The 24,446-nt window shown below is 42.8% G+C and overlaps 1 protein-coding gene across 3 annotated transcripts in view; it reads left to right on the top strand.

Moving 5' to 3' along the window:
- Positions 1–21,204, top strand: part of ELAVL2 (ELAV like RNA binding protein 2) — a 346,424-nt gene extending 325,220 nt beyond the window's left edge. For all 3 annotated transcript variants that reach the window (XM_082268980.1, XM_082268978.1, XM_082268979.1), the window contains one exon: positions 19,614–21,204. In XM_082268980.1, the coding sequence (XP_082125106.1) occupies positions 19,614–19,944 (331 nt within the window). In that variant the 3' untranslated portion in view covers positions 19,945–21,204. The remainder of the gene's footprint in view (positions 1–19,613) is intronic.
- The last annotated feature ends 3,242 nt before the right edge of the window (positions 21,205–24,446 follow it).

The following is a 24,446-nucleotide window of genomic DNA, read 5'->3' as shown; positions in this document are numbered from 1 at the left end:
TGGGCACTGATATGCAGCATTGATGGGCACTGATATGCAGCATTGATGGGCACTGATAGGCAGCATTGATGGGCACTGATAGGCAGCATTGATGGGCACTGATAGGCAGCATTGATGAGCACTGATAGGCAGCATTGATGGGCACTGATAGGCAGCATTGATGGGCACTGATAGGCAGCGCTGATGGGCACTGATTGGCGGCACTGATGGGCACTGATAGGTGGCACTGTTGGGCGGCAATGATCGGCACTGATGAGGGGCACTGATGGGCACTGATAGGCAGCACTGGTGGGCAATAATGGGCACTGGTGGGCGGCACTGATAGATGGCAATAACGGCACTGGTGGGCAGCACTGATAGATGGCATTGGTGGGCAACACTGATAGGGAGGGCACTGGGGGGCTCTCTGAGCCCTGCTTGCCATCCCTGGTGGCCATGGTGGGCATCCCTGGTGGTCATGGGTGGGCATCCCTGGTGGCTTAGTGGCACCCCTCCCCCCCCCCCCAAGGCTGCACTGGTAATCAATCATCTGATTACCAGCACAGACCCCCCCTGTGATCAGTGACTAATTATAAATACTCACTGATCACCCCAGCAGCAGCACCGATCCTCTTCTCTTCTCCTCACTGACAGGATCTGTCAGGAGGAGAAGAGATCGAAGCCGTTACAACGGCTCTATTTACATTACATGACGGCTGTGATTGGACACAGCCGTCATGTGATCAGGAGGGCCAATCACAGGGCCCTCCTGCCGAATGATGTTGTTCTGTGTCCGAGGGACACAGGCACATCGAGATCGCGCCGCTGAGCGTGCCCGCGGCGGAGCAATCTCTCTCCTTCTGAAGGACGTTCCGGAACGTCCATTCAGAAGGACGAGACTCCCGCCCGGCCGTATATCTACAATGGCCCGGGTGGGAGGTAGTTAAGTTAAGGACCCGGCTGTCAAAGCGGAGGCTGTGGCATGCAGCATGTTTACTATGGCTGGTTGGCTTTGCGGCCAGTCTTTGTCTCAGACTCTAACTGAATGGGCCAGGCTTTTGCTCCAGAGCCTGGGGTGGGGGAGCAGGTCCCCGCTGCTTATGTTGATTTACCTGACCAGTTTGTCCATGGGCTGCAGTTTATTTGTGATGCAGGTTTGGATACAGCTTCTGTGCTGGCCAAACTTTGTTTCAGCGGTGATGATTGAGTGCGTGCTGTGGCTTAAGAATTGGTCCGCAGACCAAGCCTCTAAGAAAGCTCTCATTGATCTGCCCTTTCAAGGTTATCGCTTGTTTGGGGCTACCCTGGATTACATCATTAAGGGTATCACGGGTGGGAAGACTAACTTTCTGCAAGTGTCAAGGAAAGGGAAGGATCCTCGCCGCAGTCGGGGGCCGCACTCCTCAGCCCATAAAATTATTTTGTGCTTCTGTGACGGAGAATAAAGGAAATTGAGGTCTGCCTTAACACATTATTGGGGTGGGGGGACAGATTCGCTGGTTTCCGGCCACCTGTGGACTTCTTTGGTGAGCGTCAAGGGGATCTGCAAAATGTTTCTTTTGGGGGTACCCAGAAAGAGGGACAAAGTTTTTGTCCTTTTCAGGTTTTTAAGAATCTGCGTCTCCTTGTGCAGATTTATTTCCTGCAAAGGTTCAGGTGATGTCTGAACTACCTAAGGTCCCCCCTATCCATGTCCAGGGAATTGATTTACCTAGATCTGATTCTATTTCTGACCAGGGTGGTCCTTCCTATGCGCAAACTTAAGGGACTACAGGCTGTGATTCACCCGCTGCTGTCACAAAGTGTCGCAAAATGAGAGAGAACGGAGGCTAGTGGCATAGTCTTACATGCCGGTTCAGCTCCACAGGAGGATACCGAAGTTTGTGATGAAGTCACGGGGTCCTGCGACAGACGCAGTAGGCGTCCAAGGGCCACAGTAAGGCCAGTATTATCCTCGGCTAAGGCTTCTTCCACAGTTCCTTCCTGGGAGGAATCTAGAGCGAGGATCCTAGAATCATCCTGGTGGCTGATTGGTCGATTGGTGCTCATCCTCGATCCTTTTCTGTTGCTCAGATCTTAACCTTTCTTTAAACAGGATGTTGATCAGAAGTTGGCCTTGAGTACCAGGTGTCTGCCTTTATTCAGGGGGTTCGACATGTGGCCCCACCTGTGTGGTCTGTTTTACTGCCGTGGGATTTAAATATAGTGCTTTCGGTTCTCCAGAAACCTCCATTTGAGAATATTCGGGAGATTCCCTTGCCTACGCTTTCCCAGATGATTACATTCTTGGTGGCTATTACCTCGGCCCACAGGGTATCGGAATTGGCAGCATTATCCTATCGCAGTCTCTATTTGGTGGTCCATATGGATAAAGTGGTTCTTCGTCCCTGTCTATCATTCGTGCCCAAAGTTGTCTGGCTTCCATTTGAATGAGGACATTGTGTTGCCTTCCTTGTGTCCCAAGCCAGCTCATCCCAAGGAATTTGCCTTGCATACCTTGGATGTGGTCTGTGCGATTCGGGTGTTTTTGGCAGCTACTGAGTCTTTTCGGAGGTCAGACTCGCTTTTTGTGGTTACGGACGGACCAAGAAAAGGGCTGGCCGCATCTTCGGCTACCATCTCCAGATGGATCAGGCAGACGTGGACTCGGGCCTAGTCAATTAGAGGTCAGGTTCCACCTTTCCCTGTCACGGCGCATTCTACTCGGGTGCTGAGTGCTTCTTGGGCCTTCCGTCATCAGGCTTCGATTTCGAAAGTTTGCAAGGCAGCCACTTGGTCGTGGGTGCATACCTTCACAAAATTCTATAAGGTAGATACTTTGGCATCTGCGGATGCTTCTTTTGGCCGCAAAATTTTGTAGGCTGCTGTTTAGGAGGGTCTGTTCCCTCTTGAGGGGTGTTTTTTCTTTAAACCTTTATCTTTCAGACGGGGCTCCTGTGTCCTGGTTAAGGTCTCTAATGTTTAGCCTTGGGTTATTTTTCCCACCCTTTATTTCCTTTTGACACTGCTTTTGGACATCCCACTAGCTATGATTTATGGAGCGCTGTGTCCACCGATGAACGAAAGAGAAATTGTGATTTTTGTACTTGCCGTAAAATCCATTTCCCTAAGTTTGACGGACACAGCACCTGCTTGCTAGTAAACTGATTACCTAGAGCAGAGAGGGTGGTTATATACCATCTGAAGACGGCCCATGGGTGTAGCCAGGTGTTTTTTTTTGTTTTTTTTTTTGTTCTGGCTAGTCCTACTCCTGGAGGAGGCAATATAACCCAATAGCTATGATTTGTGTGTCTGTGTCCGTCAAACTCGGAGAAATGGATTTTACGGTAAGTACAAAAATCCCATTTTTCAGTCTTACAATCTCAGACATGCACTACTTTTCCAATATATGCGATTTCCTAGGGAACAAAATCTTAGTGTTAACATTACCCCAGAGGACTGGAATAAAAGTTTAATTTTAATTCACTGTCCTTAGCCAACAAAGAACAAGAGAATAATTTTATGTTGATTACCAAACGGTATAACTCTCCTGGAACTCTGAATTGTATCTGTCCCTGTTGGCATTGCCATTGACTCAAGGGGACTATGACACATTTGGTGGGAATGTCCTCCTATTAAAGATTCTTTGGCTAAGATCGTTAATTTGTACTATAAGTTAAGTTGATATGTTCAAAGTAGTATTACTCGCTATCATTCCAGGCCCTATTAATCACTTGCCGACCGCTTACTATATATATACGGCGGCAGGGTGGCTCGTACAGACAAAACAACGTATGGATACGTTGCTCGCCTGGTAGTAGCTAGGGGGCTAGCGCACACGGCGGGGCACCCCAAATCATCAGCAGGGAAGCCGATGCGTGTGTCTCCCCGCTGAGAGAGACGGATGGTCAGCTGTTGTAAACACAGTCGACTGTTCTTCTCCCTGGAATAGTCATAGAGCCCATGTGATCCTTCTATATAGGATCACATGTCTCTATGGTCATGTCAGAAGCCACACCCCCTTCCCTGCCGGTGTCCTTATACAGTGTGTGTGTATATATATATATATATATAATGTATAGTAACAGTGCATATTTTTAGCCCTGATTACTGTAGTAATGTCACTGGTATCCCCAGAAGTGTCAAAAATGTCAGGGTTCCATCTCTCTGCCGCAATGACTCAGTACCGCAAAAAATCGCAGATCGCCACCATTACTAGTAAAAAAAAAAAACAATAAAAATAACATCTTTCCTGTGGTTAGTAGACACAATAACTTTTGCGCAAACCAATCAAAAAACGCTTATTGCAATTTTTTTTTCCAAAAATATGTAGCAGAAAACAAATTGGCCTAAAATGTTAAAAAATTTAGCTTTTTAATTTTTTTTTTTTTTTTTTTTGAGAATATCATATTGCATGTGAAATTTTTTTTTTTTTATTCAAAATTGTCGCTCTTTTTTTGTTTATAGCACAAAAAATAAAAATTGCACAGGTGAACAAATACCACCAAAAGAAAGCTCTTTGTGGAGAAAAAAAAAGACATCAATTTTATTTGGGTACAGCGTCGCACGACTGCGCAATTGTCCGTTAAAATAACAGTGCCAAATCACAAAAAAGGAGCTGGTCATTAAGGGGCAAATCCTTCCAGTCTTAAAGTGGTTAAATCAGTTTTGAAAAATGTATTTAGACATTTACTTTTGGCAGCAATAACTGTAATTCCTTCAGTGCCCGTTCACACTGGGGCGACCTGTCAGGCGACCTGGTCGCCCGACAGGTCGCCGTAGGTCGCCTTCCATAGAGAAGCTGTGGACCCATTCTAATAGGAGCGACACAAGTCGCTCCGACTTAGAAAAAGGGTCCGGAGTTTCTTTGGGGCGACCCGGAGCGACCTGCTTAGACTTAATGTTATGCAGTCCGTGCCGGCCGCTCCGAGGTCGCGGTGCGAGCAGCGCGCCGCGACTTCACAAGTCGCCCCGGGAAGTAGCGTCGCCCCAGTGTGAACGGGGTCTCAGCATTGGAAGTCTACTGTGATACCATCATTGACAGAATGGTTGGTGGAATTGGATGCCATTTGTTCTCTTGAAAGTCTGCTGTCATGGGAGAATTATGAAACAGGAAATTATATAATTCAATACATGTTTATTGAAAAAATTGCAGAAAAAGTCAAAATTGCAACATGCTCCATAATGGCCTTGACCTATTGAGATCACGCAACATTTCTTGTGTACAGTTGCACCGTAGGTGTCTATCTTGGTTTCCATTAATGCAAGCACTATAGGCATTTAAAAGGTATCTAAAGCCTGTCAACATAGGCACCAAAGTGGGGCCAGCCAAAAAAAACATAGGTGCATGTAATCTCAAATAAAAGCACTAACAAAATGAAAGGTACACCATGCGCACATCAGAGTAAAATTTAGTCATCAAACTAAAGGAAGGCATTATGGTAATAGATAAATACTTGAGCCCGTGTAGACCATTTTGATTCAAAAGAGATGTTGGATTCAAAAGGTTTTAGAAGCTATGACCCTTTCATAATGGTAATGAGTTAACTCGAATTGCTTATGAAACATTTGGCACTGATGTGGTTTTCTATTTCTTGGTTAGGACTAAACAGGATGCAGTTAAATATGGGATACTATGGTCCTAAACTGGGATATATAGTTCTCTATAGAGATATATAATAGTGTTAAATGTGGGGAGGGTTTTGACTGGATTCCTGATACACAAAATTAATGAAAGTACCGCATTTCAAAAGCTTTTGACTCGTACCTCCACAGTATATGAAATTGCCAGATAATCCACATTGATGCCAAAAAATTGGAGAACGATCTTGATACATCTTTGATAGCTTATAAGGGGGATAATAGCCCCTATGCAAGATTTTGTGTATTTTCCCAATGATCCGTACAGTGGGACATTGTAAAACTATGTATTATTGCAGTATGCCTTAGTAGTCCGATATTTCATCAGTTTAGAGTCATATCTTTATATAGGTTTGGGGGAGCCTGCTTATGAAAATTATGGATTTGTACCAAAGGAAAACTTTGCTTTGCCTTTACCACATGGGCAAGATTGGATAGACTAGATCTGTTGTAATAAGAATGCCCATGCCTCAAGTGAAGTCTATATAGAAGGAAAGTCAGGCATATCTACCTGTGGTCATGGTTACATAGGACAGGCTTTTAAATTTGTACCCATAGTTTATCAGAATTTGGTTCAAACCACACTTTTAGATGGTCTAAGATAGCTGACCTATAGGACCTCATCACAGAAAGACTTAACTCCACCCAACGATCTGTTTAAGGTAGCAAAAGAGTTCCTGGTTTACCCTACCAAATAAAATGTTTCAAGGCAACATTTAACTTCTAAAAAAACTTGAGGGTATAAAGATGAGAATCTTTTTTTTTTTTTTTTTGGACAATACGTTAAGACTGGGATCTCCAAACTATGGCCATCCAGCTGTTGCGGAACTACATGTCCCATGAGGCATTGTAAAACTGACATTTACAGATATGACTAGGCATGAGAATTGTAGTTCTTGAACAACTTGGAGACCCCTGCTTTAAGAGGTAATAGCATTTTGAAAGATGCTATTCAGCCTATAAGGGATAGCTCACGCTAAATAGCCACAAAAGTTTAGGGTAGTTGGCCTCGCACACAAGATATAGTCACGTTGATTATATAATACAAAATGGCACTAAAATGGTCAAGCTCTTTGCACTGCAGAAAGGGAAGGAGCCGGATACATAATCTACAAACAAGCCAATATCTTTTCATGTGATAACACTGAAGGAATGACACTTTGTTACATTGTAAAGTAGTGAGCGTACAGCTTGTAGAAGTGTAAATTTGCTGTCCCCTCAAAATAAACTAATACACAGCCATTAATGTCTAAACGGCTGGCAACAAATGAGTACACCCCTAAGTGACAATGTCCAAATTGGGAGCCGTTTTCCGTCCCCGGTCTCATGTGACTCGTTAGTGTTACAAGGTCTCAGGTGTGAATGGGGAGTAGGTGTGTTAACCACTTAAGCCCCGGAAGATTTTACCCCCATTCCGACCAGGGGGTATTTTGCTATTCGGCACTGCGTGACTTTAACGGACAATTGCGCGGTCGTGCGACGCTGTACCTAAACGAATTTGGCGTCCTTTTTTTCCCACAAACAGAGCTTTCTTTTGGTGGTATTTGATCACCTGTGCGATTTTTTTGATCACGCGCTATAAACAAAAAAAGAGCGTCAATTTTGCAAAAATAACTATTTTTCACATTTTTTTATATGAAATTCCCCCCAAAAAAAATGTAAAAATCCATTTTTTTTAACATTTTCGGCCAATTTGTTTTATGCTACCTATGTTTGGTAAAAAAAAAATCGCAAAAAGCGTATTTTGATTGGTTTGCGCAAAAGTTATCGCGTTTACTAACAAAGGGAAAGATTTTTGTCATTTTTGTTGTTTTTTTTTTTTAACGCGTAATGGCGGCGATCTGCGATTTTTTTTTTGCGGTACTGCGACATTGCGGCGGACAGATCGGACCCTTGACTGACATTTTTGACACTTTTGGGGTTACCAGTGACATTTCTACAGTAATCAGTGCTATATATATGCACTGTTACTGTAAAAATACACTGGTAGTGAAGGGGTTAACTTTATTTGGGAGGGAGGGGCTGTGTGTGTCCCTAGGGGCGTGCTTTCTACTGTGATTGGCTGTGGCTTCAGCTGTAAGGACACTGATCAACGGATCTACATAGTAGATCCATGTGATCAGTGTCTTTGCAGCGAGGAGAATGACAGGCAGCTTGTTTACACAAGCTGCCTGACATTCTCCCTCTCCCCCGCCGATCGCCGAGTGGCCGGCGGACATCGGGTCCGCTGGTCACACGTGCGGGGGGGTCCGTGACCACGCGGGAGCTGGAGCGTGCCTCCGGGGGCGCGCGCTCGCTCCCTAGACCCTCACAAGCAAGCAACGTAGCCCTACGTTAGTTTGCCTGTGAGGGGCTGACCGCCGACGTAGATAGTCATGCGGCGGTCGGCAAGTGGTTAAATTTGGTCTTATCGCTCTCATTCTCTCATACTGGTCAACATGGCACCTCATGGCAAAGAACCCTGTTGGTCTACATGAAGATTGCCTAGGCTAGAAGATTTCCAAGACCCTGAAACTGAGCTGCAGCACTATGGCCAAGACCACACAGCGGTTTAACAGGACATGTTCCGCTGAGAACAGGCCTCGTCATGGTCGACCTAAGAAGTTAAGTGCACGTGCTCAGCGTCATGGAAATAGGGTTTGAGTGCTGCCATCATTGCTGCAGAGATTGAAGGGTTGAAACGGTTTGCTAAAGACAAGCGGATGGACATGGATTACTGGAACCCTGTCCTGTGGTCTGATGAGACCAAGATAAACGTATTTAGTTCAGATGGTGTCAAGCCTGTGTGGCAGCAACCAGGTGAGGAGTACAAAGACAAGTGTGTCTTGCCTACAGTAAAGCATGGTGGTGGGAGTGTCATGGTCTGGGGCTTCATGAGTGCTGCTGGTGCTGGGGAGCTAAAGTTCATTGAGGGAACCATGATTGCCAGCATATACTGTGACGTACTGAAGCAGAGCATGATCCCCTCCCTTCAGTGACTGGGCTGCAGGGCAGCATTCCAACATGACAACCACTGCCTTGCTAAAGAAGCTGAGGATAAAGGTGATGAACTGGCCAAGCATGTCTCCAGACCTAAACCCTATTGAGCATCTTTGGGGCATCCTGAAATGGAAGGTTGAGGAGCGCAAGGTCTCGAACATCCACCAGCTTCATGATGTCCTCTTGGAGGAGTTGAAGAGGACTCCAGTGGTAACCTGTGAACTCCATGCCCAAGAAGGTTAAGGCAGTGCTGGAAAATAATGGTGACCACACACAAAATGGACACTTTGGGCCTAATTTTGACTTTAATTGGGGGTCTACTCAATTTTGTTACCAGTGGTTTAGACATTAATGGCTGTGTTATTTTGAGGGGACAGCAAATTTACACTGTTATACAAGCTGTACACTCACTACTTTACATTGTAGCAAAGTGTCATTTCTTCAGTGTTGTCCCATGAAGATATAATATTTACAAAAATGTGTGGGGTGTACTCACTTTTGTGAGATACTGTATAAATGTTTTGCCTTTCATTACTATTTTATACTGAATGGGTTGTTTTACAAGATGATTGTTTACAATCACTTTAAGATCTGGAGAATCTGGTGGTCAAGTCACGAGCAGAGGGTAGGGTATATAAAGCCAAGATCACAGAATTCACAAAACCTAGAAGGCCAAACTTGCACAAAACAGCTTGCATAAATCCCCAATGCACCCTGTCAAACACTTTTTCAGCATCTAAGGTTAAAAAGACAGATGGTTCTTTGCAACATTCTCCTTTTTCCATCAGGGGCCTGTCTGCCCCTAACAAAGCCTACCTGGTCTGCTTTGATACGTTAAGGAGTTACATCAGCTAATCTATTAGCTGAAATTCTTGCATAGATTTTTAGATATGTGTTCAAAAGTGATATTGGTATAAAGTTTTTTGGAAGGTCAGGCTCCTTCCAAAGCTTGGGCAAAATAATAATTACCACCTGTAATATTTCAGACTTGAAAGAACTGAAAAATGTTTTTTGGTAAAAGTTAAAATTAAAAAGCATGGCAATGTCTCTTTAAGCTAATTACATGTGATTTCTCCTGTCTGTTTTGGTTTTCTGCCTGCCGATGCTCTGATATACCTGGTTGATCCTGCCTGTGCCGCTCCTCCAAGTAAACTGATCATGATAGCATGGCAGCCGATCCATGCTACTATGGTCAGTTTGCTTCTTCTCATCCCGGTTAAGATACAGGCATGCTCTGCTATTGCATAGCATGCCTGTATCTTCTGTAGTCAGTTCAAAGCCCCGCCCATACCTCCTCTTGAATGGAGAAGGGGGGTGAGGGGGCGTGATTTTTGCTGCAAGGTCTGATTGGGTTCCGTTGGCATGGAAACGGGCTCAACGCCAATGCAATTTCCTGGATGCCCCAACAGTGAACACGCCCCCTGGCAGGTCAGTGCATTGCATCAGAGAGTGGTCGCGTGACCTGCATTTCGGGATCTCGACAAACCTGCAAGTCCAATGTTTTTTTTTTTTACAAAAAGAGAAAAGATTATTGCCTATTTACACTTGATTAGTTCTGTTGACAATTTGTGTTTAAGAAGGGCTACAACAACTTTATATATTTGTCAAATGAGGTAAAAGATATAAGGTTATTCCCAAAGGCCCTGAAATCAGCAGAAAATTAATCTGCTCCATGGGATTTATTATTGGTTAATGACTTGATGAATTTTTACTTCAGTGGGAGTTATTGGGGTGTTCAACTTGGCAAAGATATCAGAATCAACTACAGGGAGTTGCACAGAGTCAAGAAAGGATGAAATAGCAGCCTCTGTGTGGTGAGGCGTGTTGGGTCTTTCAGAGTGTACAATGAATGATAGTATTTTTGAAAGGTGTTTGCTATGTATTTTGAGTGGTAAACCAGAGCATTGTCTAATGGGTCTTACAAAGGGTAATCTAGATTCAATGGTCTAGCTCTCAGCAGAATAAAATTTAATTAAGTTACTTTTAAGCACTTTTCTTGCTCTGACATTAAAAGTAACCAGAGTTCTCGTCTACATTTTAAAAGGTTATCTGTAAACTTGGGGGTTGTAGATAATTTACTCTGCACTTTCAGGGTTTTTATTTTATACAGCAATGAGTCAACAGCTCGCTTTCTCTTTTTTTTTTTTTTTTTTTCCATTGCTGCCAGTTGAATCAACAATCCCCTGCTATACGTTTGAGCGCACAAGCATTAAAAACCTTAGCATCTGAACTACAGTTGAAATGAAAATTCCTGTAAATAGGATTTAAATTTCTCCTGAGTCTGCTGAAGAGACAGAAGTATTACGCCACAAAATGGAAGGGTTAACACTGTTCTTTTCTGTTAACGATGCTGAAATGGGGGTGTGGTCCTACCATATGATCGGATGAATTGCGTTGAGAAATGTAATGCAATAGCGAGATCTTCAAGAAACATGGCAATCCTAGAATAAGTTTTGTGTGCAGTAGAAAAATAGGTGTAGTCCTCAGTAGGATTCAGACAGCGCCAGGCATCATAGAGTTCTTTTTTTTTTTTTTTTTGTTTTATGTACAAAGGGTTGAAGAGGAGGTTTTAATTGTGAATTGGGAGCTGTAGTATCTATGGCAGTCAATAAAGGAGTTAAAGTCCCTGCAGATGAGTCAGCCCCCCTCTTTGTACACATTGTTCTTTTTGAAAAGCTTGCAGAGGAATTTCAAGTGGCCAACATTAGGAGCATAAAAGTTCACTATTGTATATGCAGAATTGTTCCAATCACAGGTTAGAACATTTTTTCTGCCTTGGGGATCCGTAAGCACGCCATTATACTTGGTCTTAATAGCCACTAAACCTTTTTCCAGAAGCATTGGCCAAGAATAAGTGGAGGGGGTAGTCCTTGTTTGTGCACTTTTTGGTCATGAAAATGGGTTTACTGTATGCAGAGAATATTTGCTTTTAAATTTTTTAGCTTCGAACCCCATCACTTTTTTGCTTAAATGGGCTGTTTAGACCGTGCACATTTAGTGAGACAAACTTAAAGCGGAGTTCCGGGCACAAAATCGGTATTTTTTTTTTGTGCCCCTCCGCTAGCTACACATAACCTGAAAAGGAATTGGATAGTTATTTTTTTTTTTGTACACTCACCTTGTAATCGAAGATCGTAAATACTCACCTCAGGGTACTTCCTCCTCCAGCGCCGAGGCTCACCCCGTCACTTCCTGCCTCGCGATGATTCCTGGGAGCTGAACGTCATCGCTCCCAGGAATCAATGCGACGGCACCGGCCCCGCACGTCACTTCCGGGCGACGCCGCATTCCCCTGCTAAACAGCTTCTGGGCATGCCCAGAAGCTGTTTAGGAATGCAGCGCCGCACCGGAAGTGACGAGAGGGGCCGGTGCGGCGCATTCTGGGAGAAGAAGGCGCGGAAGAAGACACTGAAGAGGACCGCGCCGGCTTCAGCTGCCCACAAGAGAGATGGAAACGCTGTGGAAGAAATTTTCAAAGTAAGTATTTCTTCTTGCAGGTAAGTGCGAACCGGGACAGATCAGAGGCTAGCCATTGTGGAATGTGCTAGCCCTGACTATCCCGGGGGTATGTTCATCAAAAAATGAGATCTGTGCCCGGAACTCCCCTTTAAGACCCATGGAATTGGTGAGGAAGATAAGTAGCATCCTTTTGAAGAACAACAGAAAAAAAGGTAAGTTTTATCTGGGTCACACCATCTGTAGGACAACAAAAAAGCAGAAGACTGATACTGCAAAATTAGAAGAATGGCTAATAATCCTGGATGTCAGTTTGCAGGAAAATGAAATTAAAATAGTTAACAGCAAACAACAAAAATGTGGAAAAAAAAATGAGAATGCTCACTGATACACATATGCTGCATGCAATAGTTGGGGGAACTTTCTCAGGGGATCATCCTTCTCAAAAGATAAAATACATTTAAATCCTAGATAAATATCAGGAGTATAATAGTAGCTGGATGTATGGAAGCTTGCACTGTTCCCCAACCTGGGGATAGCCAGCCTGTGTAAGATTTGGATTTCTGTATGTCATCTGGGGGTGGCAGAAGACCCCATTTTCTAGGTGGAACCCACAGTGTAGTAGGGAAATTATCTTTACTTATAGGCAGTTTCGTAGGAAACCCCCCGCTTATACACTGTAATGATTATGCAAGAGTTTTGTAATAGAACGTGCTTTTGAGCCAGTATAGTATGCTGAGCCAGATCAGTTAAGAGAGTAATGCCTGAATACGGTTCTGGCAGGGGAGAGGTGTGTCTAGCAAATTGTATCAACTCCGATTTCATGTATAAGTGGATCTTTGCAATGACATTCCTGAGGGATACTCGGTAAATGTGGGCTGTATCCACCACAAACTCTCGGTCAGGCAATGATGTAAGCAAAGTATCATTTGCTGCACATAGTAGAGAAAAAAATGCAGGAGGGAGGGTTTCTGCCACCCCTCTAAATTTCTCTTTGTGGGATCTGTCCTTCAAATCAGCTGATTTTAAATGGTTTCGCTTCCTCCTTTTGCTCATGTGCATTAACAATTCGTGAGCTGTAGCAAATTCACCCATCTTGCGCTCCACATGGTGCACTCTGTCCCCTAAATCAGCCACTTTCTCTTTAACCTGAGAGACAAACCATACCATATCTCTGTGCAGAGTGCCACGCAGGGATTTTAATCTCCTTTAGTGTGGTGTCCATGATGGAATGACCTTTAGTGGGAAAATCCTCTATCCCTTTCAATGATTTCTTTTGTATCCTCCTGTTCAATGCAATCATAATCATTGTGCCCATCTGAAATAAACTGCAGGGTGGATTGTTTAAACTTTAATTGCTGTGAGCTGTTACGAGGTGTACTGTGTGCTGAGAAGTGGTTCTTACCTTTCCTGGCCACCACCTGGGTCTTCTCCCCATGCTGCCTTCTGATGGGTGACCCACTGGAAACAGATGCCAGAGATCCGTTGGTGCCATCGTGATTGGAACAGGCACCAGCCGAAGGGGAGATGTCTATGTGCTTCCTCTGACCTTCCCGCACCTTTCTCTTCCCCATAGCTGCCTGAGAGTGGTAGAAGATCTCCCGCTGTAGATTGCAGCTTGTTGGGCTGTTCCCTGCCACTGTATGTCTCTCTGTAGGAGAAGGAGCGCTCTCAAACCGTGCCCATCTTCTGGGCGGCTGACCCCCCCCCCCAACAGAGCAGTTTTTTAGTACATGAACCCAATGGCTCTTTTGTTTCTCTAGAGTTCAGGACCAGGGTTACTGAATGAAAAAAAGGGTATGGCTCCAGGACAAACTTTTTTTTGTTTTAATTTTTGTGTATATATTGTCCTTTTCTCCATCGTTCATTGACAGACGCAGCTCCATATTCTTCTTGACCATTGGGTTATGCTGCCCCCTACAGGAGTAGGACACTAGGTAGGAAAAATCTTAACCATGCCTATGGGGCAGTCCCTGCAGGCATACACCCACTCACTCTGCTGTAGGATTTAGTTTGTTTCTGCCTATTTTAGCAGTAGGACCTAGTTCCCGGCTGGGACTTCGGCCTTAGCTTGCCTTTTATTGTAAACTGAATTTTTTAGCTAGTAATGTTCCTGAGAGAACTGCAATCAACAGCCGTACTGGATATCCTAGATCCCGAAGGTCTCCCAGCCCAGCCAGCGAGCGTGTGCAGGTTACAGCCCAGCGCTAGGCCTCGCCACGACAGAGCCCCAATGGACGGGGGCTGGCCCATGAGTGAACCACCTCGCCGGGACGCGCACGACCTGGTTCAGCTTGAGACACAGCGTAGCCCTTGGCCGTCAGCATCCCCACCCCGAGTGGTGAGGTAGTCTGTCAGGAGTGGCGCCAATGCCGTTATAGCATATCCTCTGGGGGGGGGGTCAATCCTGGTGGAGGTCCCTGCTGGGAACCCCCGATGCCACTAATCATTTGGACCTCTTAGGGGGTCCTGGGGACTGCATGGTGCGCCGAGGGGGTGTAACGCTCCTGCGTTTTTTGTTAGTGAATGGATTTGCAGCTGCAGAATTATTACACTCAGTAGTCATGTAGAGAATGTGTTGAACAACATATCCAACTCTCAGGACTTCATCACTGTGTACAGCCTGTTATGCAAATATACATACACTCAATATGATGTTCCTGGAGTGATAGAATGTATATGATAGTATAGAGGTGAGAGACAGGCAATAGAATGGTGAGCATTTAGTAGTAGTATTCAGGAGAGTGGTAGGTGATGATAGTATGCAGATAGGTTTTAGCAATCATGTATAGTAACAGGTGGTAGGGGACAGCAGATGAAGTATGCAAGAGAGAGTAACCTAGTGCAATGATAGATGATGGTAGTCCCAAGAGCTGGCAATCTATGCAGATGATAGAAATAGCTTAGATAGTAATAGTCCCTTTAGTATGCAGTAGTAGATAGTGGAGTTAGGTTTAGGAAAGAATCCCCTGCGGGGTACTTATCACTAGATGGGTTAGTAGTAGCAAGGTCCAAGAGTAATGGAGTAATCCGGTAGCGAGATACGGGATCGGTAGCGAGGTTCCGGTCTTGTTCAGGCAAGGGGAATAGCTTGAAGCTCCGGCAGCATTGGACAAGACAAGGCAACATGCGGTTTGAACGAGCCATGAGTGAGAGAAAGCCGGCGATTGAAATAGCCGCTCATAGCGGCGCCCGGCGATGACGTCATTGCCCTTAAAGGTGTATGCGTTCCATTTGGATAGCAAGATGGGACGCAATATTGAGAGAAATGTGGAAATAAGGGTACCAGAGGTACCAGAACATTACAGGGGGCTGCCATTTAACTTTAGAATCCTTCAGCCTCATTTACAGAAGTTCCCATTGAAATGCAAGGGCGGCCATATTTTTGTGCTTTCCCCATAGGAATGCATTGGGCAGCCATTTTCTCGGAGTCCGCAGATGCTGGACAGCAGGGAGCAGCTAGGCCTTTACTCTAGTGATGACCCAGGTACTTCCTCTTCCATTAAAGATCTTTTTCGCTGCACAGCAAACTGATCCTGTTCTTATCGAATGATGGTATGCCTATTGGGGTCCCTGTAGGTCTCACCCAATTATAGTCTTCAAGTTTCTAGCCTTAATGTTGTTGCTCTTGTTTTCCTCTCAGGGCATCCTCATCCACTGTTCAAACAGACTGCAGGAGATTTGAGTGGATCCTGAACCTCCACAATCTAGCACAGTCTCCTCGCTTACAGCAGTCTCATCACTTATATCTGTGCTTGATCCTTTATATGGCCCTACAGTGTCTCTTTGGACAAACTCCAGACTGTCCAGGGCTTTTGCATGAGGGTTCTGAGCATTAATACTGGCTTCTTTTGAGGCAGGGCCATTTGTATAATTACACTCCAGACTGATTGCAAATCAACACCCTTGCAGCGTGAGATCGAAGGGTCCAGTCTCTGGCTTGTCCCATACAACCAGGCGTCTTTGGGCTCAGAGAAGTGTATCTAATTCTGGCTGGGCAGGACTTCACGTTTTAGCCCTGTCTGCCGTGCACATGCCAGATGTAGAATCTTAGTAGGCAGACTTTTTCGGTAATCAACATCTGTACCTCCCATAGAAAGGTTTCCTTAGCCTAAGGTGTTTTAGGACCTCTGTCTCAGGTGGGGGATGCTGGGCATGGTCCTCCTTGCCCCCCGGTTCCACAGACGGAGCTGGTTGGTCTCCTGGACCAGGGATGCTCTAACCTTCACAGTGGATGCTATGACGATTAGGATTGAGGGCATGCCAGGGCCTGCACCTTGTGAAGGTATTTGTACGGGGTGTCCCTTACACTATCCTTCCTGTATATTTCCCTTTAAGGCCATCTGGTTCAGTTGTCACAAAGTCTCTTTTCTTCCCAAATGGGTTTCCTTCTTTTCACCTTTAAAAAGGAAATTATTCTACAATCTCTGTTCTACTCCAAAACATCCTAAGAAGGGTTTCTCTGTTGTGGTTTGAGTACATTTCTTGCATAATAAGGCATGCTTGGAAATAATGTAAGGGTTTTTCAGCAAGTCAAAAACCCAGTTTTGACACCCTTTACAGTTTGAGTTTTTTTGCCTGAAATTTGCCCCTTTGTGTCAAGCATGTCCACTGCATCTACAAACTACTGCCTTTGTCCATCAATTCACAGCACACTTTCCAGAAAGCCTTCTCTTTATCAATGGCATATTTTAGTCTTGCTGTAATGTTTTTGTACAAAGACTTTTTACTGGTATAAATCCAGTACAAGGTAAATTGATGCAATTTTTCTAAAAATAGATGCAGGCTCTTTGACACCAACTGTTATAAGAGTTACTTGCAGGTCCTGCAACAAAACTTTGTGGCGACTTATAGCATAAAATACTTTGGGCAGAATTTACTAGGTCAGCCAGTCCTTGGTAAATTAGCAGTCATTTTGAAGCCTCATCCACTTGTAGATTATTTCCCTTACAGTGGATTGATCAATTTGATACTTGTGATCTTTTAAAGAAGAACTACAATCATGGTTATAAAAATACTGTGGCTTCTAAATTTTTACAAATTCAATACTGGGCACTTCCATCTCCTTCCTGCTCAGGCCAATTTTCAACTTTCAGCTCTCGCACTTTCAATGACAATTGCGCGGTCATGCAATGCTGTACCCGTATTAATTTTTTTATTTTTAGAACGCTTTCTTTTGGTGGTATTAAATCCCCACTGGGTTTGTTTTTGGCGGAAAAAAAAAACTGAAAAGACCAAAAATTTGAAAATTTTGTAAAGTAATTTTTCTCCTTTTACTGATGTGCACTGATGAGGCAGCACTGAAGGGCACGGATGAGGTGGCACTGCTATGCAGCACTGTACTAATGATCAGAGCCCTGATTATCTGTGCCGATCACCCCTGTGAGTAAATGAGGCTGATCGACACGAACAGCACGCGAGGAGAGGAAAGCCGATAACCGGCATTTCCTTGTTTTACATGTGATCTGCTGTGATTAGACACAGCTGATCACATGGCTAAAGAACCTCGTCGTCGGCTCTTTACCTAGATCGATGATGCGCTGTGTTCGAGGGAAACAGCGCATCGCAGAATCGCTGCACATTTCCGCAGGCATTTAAGCACGGCAAGGGTGGGATGATGTAAAATGATGCCCCAGAATGAGAGTGCCACCCTGCCTCGGTCATTTGTCAATATTGCGGGCGGGAGATAGCGAACAAACAACTCTTAGTGTCCTGCACAGTCTTCAGCCGGGCCAGTTCTTCACCCATCTTTGGATCCTAGCACTGCCATTTTGACTGTGGGAAGTCTGCTGTGACTGCCTGCTGTTTCACAGCCCGTTTCACACTGCATATGCACGAAATGCTCTGCACTTCTGACACAAATGTGATGGCACCAAAAATTAAATGCATTATCTGTAATAAAATTACTCTAAAAAAAAACCATGAATCATAAAAAAGGACTAATGATAGTGATGAATATTTGATGATCAAAAATGGTTCATAGCTATGAATGACCCCCATAAGACTGTGTTGCTAGGTAAAACTGCCAAGGAGTCCTGAAGTATGTAGCAAAAACACAAAAAGACCAGCGCACTCAGACTAGTGGGAAACCACAGCCTCGCTATATAGGATGAATGGTCATAACATTGCATTATTACCAGTGCGATACACTGTGTGAGGTTTAATGTGGAGCCAGTGATGATCAATTTGTGGCAGAAGTGAAGCCATTCCCAAAAAACTAGGGACAAGGTGGCGATAATTATTGGTATGAGTTGCCACTGTTTATGTACACAATCCTGCCAAATAGGAAAGGAATTCAAAGGAGCCAGTCCATTATATAAAGCAGTGAGTTCAAGGTAAAAGTAGGTCTTTTTCCATTCACATGTTTTAATAAAGAAGTCACACCAAAAGACCTCCCCCTCTGAACTGTGTGCCAGTATTGCAGCATCCGAGTTGTGTTAATCTGTGCCACCTGTGGCTATCGGGTGAGGGAAAATGAATGCTTGCAAACTAGATGGAGTACGAGTGGAAGAAGCCACTGTAATCCAGAAAGAAAGACCACCAGGCCGCACCAACCGTGGACTGGATGTGCCACCACTGTGCGAATACCATTGCAGAAAGCAGAATCTGTCTTCCTGTGAACGTTTTGCCTCTGTCAAGTCTACACTTCGGTCTGGTCCTGCAGCCTACTGGGACATGTGGTGTGGGACATGGCCCAGGAGGGGGGGGGGGGGATGTGTTGGGTAGTCGAACTTCCGCAATTCTCGCCTAGGCAATTGTGGAAGCAGGTACCTGTTAGGAAATGTACACGCTCCCAGGGAAATAAAAGTTCCAATAATGGTAGTTGGGAATAGGAAGGATTATAAGCAAAACTTTCACTTTTAGGTGAATCTTGGCATGACTATACACCCACCTAGACATCAATATAGCAAAGAGAACACAAGATCCTAGAAATCTGTGGTTAAAAAAAGGAGGTTCTACCTGCATACTTATCAATGAGATGAGTAATTGCATCTGGAAAGCCTGATTCTAATTTTCATGGATTTGAAAGGTGCACTTGTTTTCCTTGTCACTATTCTGCATTTTCATTTAAATTGAGAGTGAATACACTTTTTTTTTTTTTCCAAGTATATCCCCTTTATCTGTGGGTAATGTTTGAGGGATGATCTAATGTTGCAAAAGACGGTTTCTCACCAAAGTTTTAGTCTTTAGGAAAAGACTGTAAACACAATAACATGCACTTGCGGTGTTAAGCCACATAAAGATGAACTTCCATAACAGCATATGGTTGGGTTTTTGTAAAATATTCAATCTTCCAGTAAATGCATTTAAAATATTGCTTTAGTAGATGATGGCTTTTACAATTAAACAAGAGTTGAGCTGTAATCAGTTATGTCTCATCTATGTATGAGCTGTATTCTATTATGTCTTAAAGCTTATACATGTTCTACATTCATGTTTATTTTTGCATGAAACCACATTTAAGTTTTTAATATGGTTTTGTAGTCTGCTGGTCTTTTGCATTTTAAACATTTTTTGATATTTTTGTTCAGTCCCACAGATTAGAAGAAATGGCTAACATTTTTGTTTTACGTTTCTAGTAGGTTTTCGCCAATGACCATTGATGGTATGACAAGTTTGGCTGGAATAAACTTTCCTGGACACGCTGGCACTGGATGGTGTATATTTGTATATAACCTGGCACCCGATGCAGATGAAAGTATTCTGTGGCAAATGTTTGGCCCCTTTGGAGCAGTCACCAACGTTAAGGTCATCCGTGACTTCAACACAAACAAGTGCAAGGGCTTTGGGTTTGTGACTATGACAAACTACGATGAGGCAGCAATGGCTATCGCCAGCCTTAACGGGTACCGCTTGGGTGACAGAGTCTTGCAGGTGTCTTTCAAAACAAGTAAAACGCACAAAGCTTAAGAAAGTAACCTCACTCCTAATAACACACAAACGTCAAAAACAAATTTCTAAACTTTACACTTTGATAATCGCTCTTACAAGTGTGTGTGTGTGGGAATGGGGTGAGGTAAGTCAGAACGTGGTTTGGTAACTTTAGGACATGTATTTGTGTTTTGTCTTTGCATATCTTATTTTTATGTTTGAATATGGACACTAGGTAACAGGGTTTTTACCTGTCTCATTGCATTCTAAAACCTTTAGGTTATGAAGTCTTTTAAAATGTTTTTGCAATGGGAAGAAAGTTACATTTTTGTTTTACTCTGCCTTTAAGCGTATGCGTTAGAGAAGGTGGGTTTTTTTGTTTTTTTTTTTTTTCTTTTTTTGGTTTTTATGTATGCCTTTAATGCTATACAGTTGTTATGAACTTTATTTTAGATTTGGTTTCGGTTTGTTTTGTGAAACAAACCTATATTTATGTTGTAACTTATGTTTAGAGGCAAGAGCAGCCTCAATTATAACTCCTATTGTAAGATTACTGGAGACTTTTCATAAAGTAAGTACCTTGCCAAAGAGATAAGAACCTCTTTGATGTGGGTTTCAAATGACAAAAAGCATCTATTTTTATAAAAAATTAAAATAAAAAAATTTGAACAAACTTTTTACTGGTCCTGGAACAAACTATTTTGACTTGAATACTTTGCAAAATCTACTTCATATGACAACCTTGTGAGCTTTTAAAACTTACCAGGATGTGTTTGTGTGATCATTATTTTTGAAAGAAAGGGATACTAAAGCTGGGAGGGAATGAAAGTTACTTATGGAAAAAATAATAATTTAATTCCTTTTGTTTTTTTGTTACTGTTTTTGTATGAAATTGATGAGACTGAGGGTTTTATTCAGTCTTGGTCCTGGTTATTCTGAAATTGCTCACATCAAATTCTCATTTTAAGACAAAATGAGACAAAAATCAAAGTATATATGAGCTAGCAGAGAGAATTAAATTTATGAAAGGTTTGAATGGAAAGAAATCTGTTCTTCCTAAAGTATTCCCTTCAGAAGGAGCTCATGGTGTTTAGTGATGTACTTGTAGTCTTGTTTAGAAGAGTTAATTTTGTTTTGTTTGTACAATTGAACACTTTTCTGTAAGGAAAGATGCACATTTGGTGGCACTGCCAACCTGCAAAGTGGCACAATTTTGTCAATTAACATAATTTTGTTTAAGCTGGCACCTGAGCTTTTGTGTTGTAAATATGAATATATAATTTAAAATATGATGAAAAAGTCATGATGGTGACTGCAATCTCCCCAGAGGCTTGCTGTGGGTGTTGTGTTCACCATCTTGTATCAAATTTTTTATTTTTTTTCCTTATTTTGCCATTTTGTATAGCTTGAATTTAGTTTCTAAAGCAATTTTGCTTGCTTTCTAATGCTAAGTGATTGTTATATAATTTTCATAAATTGTGTACATATATTTTAGTTAATGTAACTATATTACCTGTAATCTACATATTTTGTTTGGTAATGAGTTTGATCCCCTTCCCCCCACACTGGCATTGCCAGTTTTATTATATGAATTCTGTGTAGAGTGAGACACAGCATTTTCTGTTTTAATGACTGGCATCATTTTTTTTTTTTTTTTATTTATCTTTTTTTGGATTTGGTCAATTTAAGTAGTTATGTGATAACTAGATACAAGGTAGAATTTTTTTTTCTTCCAGAATCAATGGAAGCAAGATTCTCCCCCCCCCCCCCAATCCAGATACTTCATTTATGGGCAAAGCAATATTTGCTATGCATTACAAATGTAAATTTTTTCTGTTCTATATTTACATATACTTTTTTAGTCCAGTACATATACTGTGCAAAGTGTGTCAAAGTGTTCAGGCAAATTTTCATGCTCTTCCTCTCCTCCCCAGACATTCTAGTTTTGTTTTTGACATCTGCTGACTGCAATATATTTAGTGTTTCAAAGCTATTTTGGGGGAAAACCTATTTATGGGACATTTATATACACTATATAAACTATATTTTTGCAGTATAGGAAATACTGTTACAATAATGCTAAACACTAATATAGCAGTCTTTAAGACAACAGCATGAAAATTGTGCCTCACTTTGCAGTGTTTCTTTGAGCACTTGATAAAAATGTGAGGCTGGTGTTTATTTGAACTTGTACTGTATGACTTAACACATTTGTTAAAATATGCTGTATATTCTGTTGAATATTTAACAGGCAGTATGTGTTTTTTTATTTTGTGTTTCTATCATTTGTATTTTTCATGTTTAGTACATCAATAAACAAAAAGTTGAAGGGAAAAGAACTAGTTTTGTGTCTTTTTTTTTTTTTTTTTTTGCGTGTGTTTTTGGGCAACATTTTGCTAAATAAAAAGCAATTAAAATGTAATGCAAGACAACTTTTTAGTTGAAGGTTTTAGCTCACATGTTCTAATATAAACTTGAAATACAGCAAGAGCACACTTTTGAATGCAAGCACACAAAGTTAATAGAACATGGTTACACTGGGTACACTTCAATATTTTTGTACTTATAATAAATGGGTGGACAAAGTACAGTTATGGTAGTAGTAATCAGATGGCTTTGTAGTAATCTTGCACCACTGAAACATAAACTGTTCATCCCAAAGCCCTATATCTTAGTGCACACTAGATACTTGAGACCCCCTTTTCACTGTAAATATCATGCCCTTATCACTGCTTTCTAGTCCCCATGCGAAGTGTTGCTATGCTAACAGCTACTTTTTATTTGCAGTGAAAAGCCACAAATTATCCATCTCTTATGAAACAATTGCACATGGTATTAAACACTTAACGTCTAGCCACGTAGACCTACGTCGGCTGACTTTGAGTCGTTATACCGGGATGATGCCTCTAGCTAGAGGCATCATCCCGGTACCGTTGTTTGAAGCAGACGGTCGGCTTTCCGTCGGTAACGACCGATGCGGCTCGGGAGCCGCTCGATCGTTACCCGGGGGCGGGAGGGGACGTCCCCCCCCCCCCTTCCGCCGCCTTCCGTGGCTTTGCTCGGGGGGCTCCCGTCTCACCGGGAGCCCCGAGCACCCAGCCGGCACGTCCGCCGGCTGGATGGAGTCCCGATGAATGCCGGAAACGGCATCGATCGGGTCTCCGATGACGTAACCCGGAGGCGGCGTCCATGACGTCACTTTCGGGTTACTGTGTTGCAAAAGGCGGCAGATTTGAAAAACGGCTGTATGCAAAAATGCCGTTTTCGGCGTTTTGCATACAGCGAAGTGTAGTGGAGGGGTCTAGGGACATCATCTTTCACAATATACAAAAAAAATGGGCTAACTTTACTGTTTAGTAATAGGCTCAGTGGTAAAGTGGTTAAGGCCAAGTTTACATGACTGCACTGCAGCCATAACCGAAAACATTTTTTGAAGTTTGCATACCTGCAAAAGAAGCAAGTGAATATGTTTCTGTGGTTCACAAAGCTCCATTCAAAAGATGTTCTGCTGATGTTTACTTATAAATGCGCTTCATCTGCCTTTTATATTTTTTGGTCAGCATCAGCCTGTGAGTGCAGAGAAGCATTGGTTCCCTAGTGGACTCTAGAGGATCTTTCTTAACCTGGGCAGTAGAAAAGGCAAGTATTCAGTCAATTTCTTGCAGGTATGCCTGCTTCCATTATTTTTTTTATTTTTTTAAATAGGGCTGTTACATCATTTTATTGTTAGGGTATATGCAAGGTTTTATGTAGGAATTGTGTAGTCGACCTGTTCCTAAAGACAGCTTGACAAGAACCCCCTGCAGATTTGAGTGGGACTTCCTAAAATATGGTTAGGCTTTTGGTAGCGCTAGAGCTTGTGTACTGATACAGGAGGGAATTCAAAGCCCAGAGCTAGGTATTCATTACAAGAAGGTAAAAATTACCCTTTGTTAGAGGGTGAATACACTTGTTCTCCATTGTTGTGACACTGTGTTGTTTTTTAGCCTTATAACGAATACCCAAGAAAAGAACATTTTAAATAAAGCAAATCATCTTTGATTGCATTTCCTACCTCATTTCCTGGCATATAGTACGAACAAGCACTTTGCTGTGCGCTTTACATCACATTACAGCTGTACCATAATACTTGGTTGTGGGAGAAAAAGGGTAAATCCAAAATTAATTTAGGGATGGCCTCTGTAGCTGAATAGAGCATTTTATTACCTCCCTAAATGCTCCAGTACAGACTTTGCCTTCCCCACCCACTTCAACAAATTAGTCTCACCCCCAGCCCTAAAGCTTACCATACCCTGTACAATTTGATGTGCAATCCTATTCACATCTACGAAGGACAATGTAAGCCAATGATCTGCCTGAATTATTACCTATTGCATTGTTCGCTCTCATTTCACATAATCTTGGTAAAAGTTAGGGTGATTGTACAATATTATTGCATAGTGTATGGCCAGCTTAAGTGTTATTAAACTCCTCAAGAAGTATCACATATCAAAGCCTGGAACTTATCAGGAGTGCCATAGTAGCACAGGCACACCCAAGCT

Source organism: Pelophylax lessonae (assembly GCF_965119305.1).
Source record: "Pelophylax lessonae genome assembly, chromosome: 1".
NCBI classification, from domain to species: domain Eukaryota; kingdom Metazoa; phylum Chordata; class Amphibia; order Anura; family Ranidae; genus Pelophylax; species Pelophylax lessonae.
This window is presented reverse-complemented; position numbering and strand designations above follow the sequence as displayed.